The sequence below is a fragment of the Salvelinus sp. IW2-2015 genome, unplaced genomic scaffold (genome assembly GCF_002910315.2).
Source record: "Salvelinus sp. IW2-2015 unplaced genomic scaffold, ASM291031v2 Un_scaffold7765, whole genome shotgun sequence".
In the NCBI taxonomy this organism is placed as follows: Eukaryota; Metazoa; Chordata; class Actinopteri; order Salmoniformes; family Salmonidae; genus Salvelinus; species Salvelinus sp. IW2-2015.
Window position 1 is genome coordinate 7765 of NW_019949025.1, and position 2394 is coordinate 10158.

Below are 2394 nucleotides of genomic sequence, written 5' to 3' on the forward strand. Positions count from 1 at the left end.
CCCTTCCCAGGTGTGCCTATACAGAGTTATTAACCCCTCCCCTTCCCAGGTGTGTCTATACAGAGTTATTAACCCCTCCCCTTCCCAGGTGTGTCAGCTAGAGAGGTTCAGTGAGACCAGTGGTCTGGGCATCAGCATGGAGGCCAGGGCAGGACACCACTACCTGTGCTCCGTCTTACCTGAGGGGCCCGTCGGACAGAGCAGGAAGATACACACTGGAGACCAGATACTGGAGGTGGGACGGACTCATTGACTTCCACGCATTCATTTGTTTTATTTATTTTTATTTCACCTTTATTTAACCAGGTCGGCTAGTTGAGAACAAGTTCTCATTTACAWCTGCGACCTGGCCAAGATAAAGCACAGCAGTGTGACACATACAACAACACAGAGTTACACATGGAGTAAAACAAACATACAGTCAATAATACAGTAGAAAAAGTCTATATACAGTGTGTGCAAATTAGGTAGGATAAAGGATGTAAGGCAATAAATAGGCCATGGTGGCGAAGTAATTACAATATAGTAATTAAACACTGGAATGATAGATGTACAGATGATGATCATTCATTCGTTCATTCATTCGGTTGTTCGTTGGTGTGTTCATTCGTTAATTTATTTATTCATTCGTTCATTCTTTGGTTTGTTCGTTCATTCATTCGTTCGTTGGTGTGTTCATTCGTAAATGTATTTATTAATTCGTTCATTCTTTGGTTTGTTCGTTCATCCATTCATTCATTTGTTCATTGGTGTGTTCATTCGGTAATTTATTTATTCATTTGTTCATTCATTGTTTCATCCATTCATTAATTTGTTCATTGGTGTGTTCATTCGTAAATGTATTTATTAATTTGTTCATTCATTGGTTTGTTCGTTCATCCATTCATTAATTGGTGTGTTCAATCGTTAACTTATTAATTAATTTGTTCATTAATTTGGTTTGTTAATTAATGACTTTGTTCTTTAATTCGTTGCTTTGTTCATTCTTTTATTAATTTGTTTATTCGTTCATATATTCATCCATCCACCCATCAGATGGAATATTGACCCTGTTAATGCTATGATGTAGCTACATACAGTCCATTCAACATGCTGACCAGACTAGCTTCTCCCCTCTCCCAGGCGAATGGCATCCCTCTGATAGGAGAGAAGTGATATGAGATGGATCAGGATTATGGAGATGGGATGGGATGGGGAGTGGTAGTGATATGGAGATGGAAGGATATGGAGATGGAGGGATGGAGGTGAGGATAATGAAATATTGGAGATGAGGGATTGGGAGTATGGAGGGAGATGGAGGGATGGGAGGTGGAGGGATAGGAAATGGAGATGGAAGGGATGGGGAGATGGGAGGATATGGAGATGGGGGAAATTGGAGATAGAGGATGGGGAGATGGAACTGAGATGGAGGGCTAGGGAGGGATGGAGAGATAGAGGGATGGGAGATGGAGGGATAGAGGGATGGGGAGATGGAGGGCTAGGGAGGGATGGGGAGATGAGGGATGGGGAGATGGGGATGGAGGGATGGAGAGATAGAGGGATGGGGAGATGGAGTATGGGGAGACATAGGGGGGATGGAGGGATGTGGAGATGAGGGTATGGAGAGATAGAGGGATGGAGGTGGGAGATGGAGGGGAATGGTGGGATGGAGGGATGGGGAGATGGAGGGGGGATGGGGGTGGAGCGGTGGACGTATGGAGAGAGATGGAGGGATAGAGATGGGGAAGATGGAGGTAGAGATGGAGGGGAGGATGGAGATGGAGGGATGGGGAGATGGAGGGGGAAGATAGATGGGGAGAGGAGGGAGATAGATGGAGGATATGGAAATGGGGGTATGGGGAGATGGAGGATATGAAGGATGGAGGGATGGGATATGGCGGGATGGGATATGGAGGGATGGGGAGATGGAAGGGATGGGGATATGTGAGGGATGATATGGAGATGGAGGGATGGGATGGAGGGATGGGAGGAATGGAGATGAGGATGGAGTGGAGGATGGAGGATGAGGATGGGGAGATGGAAGGGAGATAGAGGGATGAGAGGGATGGGGAGATGGAGGGCTAGGGAGGGATGGAGAGATAGAGGGATGGGAGATGGAGGGATGGGGAGAAAGATGGGAGGGATGGGGAGATGGAGGGATGGAGAGATATAGAGATGGGGAGATGGAGGGCTAGGGAGGGATGGAGAGATGGGGAGATGGAGGGCTAGGGAGGGATGGAGAGATAGAGGGATGGGGGAGATGGAGGGCTAGGGAGGGATGGAGAGATAGAGGGATGGGGAGATGGAGGGATGGGGAGATGGAGGGATGGAGAGATATGAGGGATGGGGAGATGGAGGGCTAGGGAGGGATGGGGAGGATGGAGGGATGGGGAGTGGGGAGATGGAGGGATAGAG

General features: G+C 47.6%; 1 protein-coding gene across 1 annotated transcript in view; it reads left to right on the plus strand.

Annotated features, from left to right (window-relative positions):
* Positions 1-88: 88 nt before the first annotated feature.
* Positions 89-2394, plus strand: part of LOC112079372 (patj homolog) — a gene marked incomplete at both ends in the record, with an annotated part of 8888 nt that continues 6582 nt past the window's right edge. Inside the window, one exon of the mRNA XM_070442312.1 lies at positions 89-235. Within this exon, the coding sequence (XP_070298413.1) occupies positions 89-235 (147 nt within the window). The remainder of the gene's footprint in view (positions 236-2394) is intronic.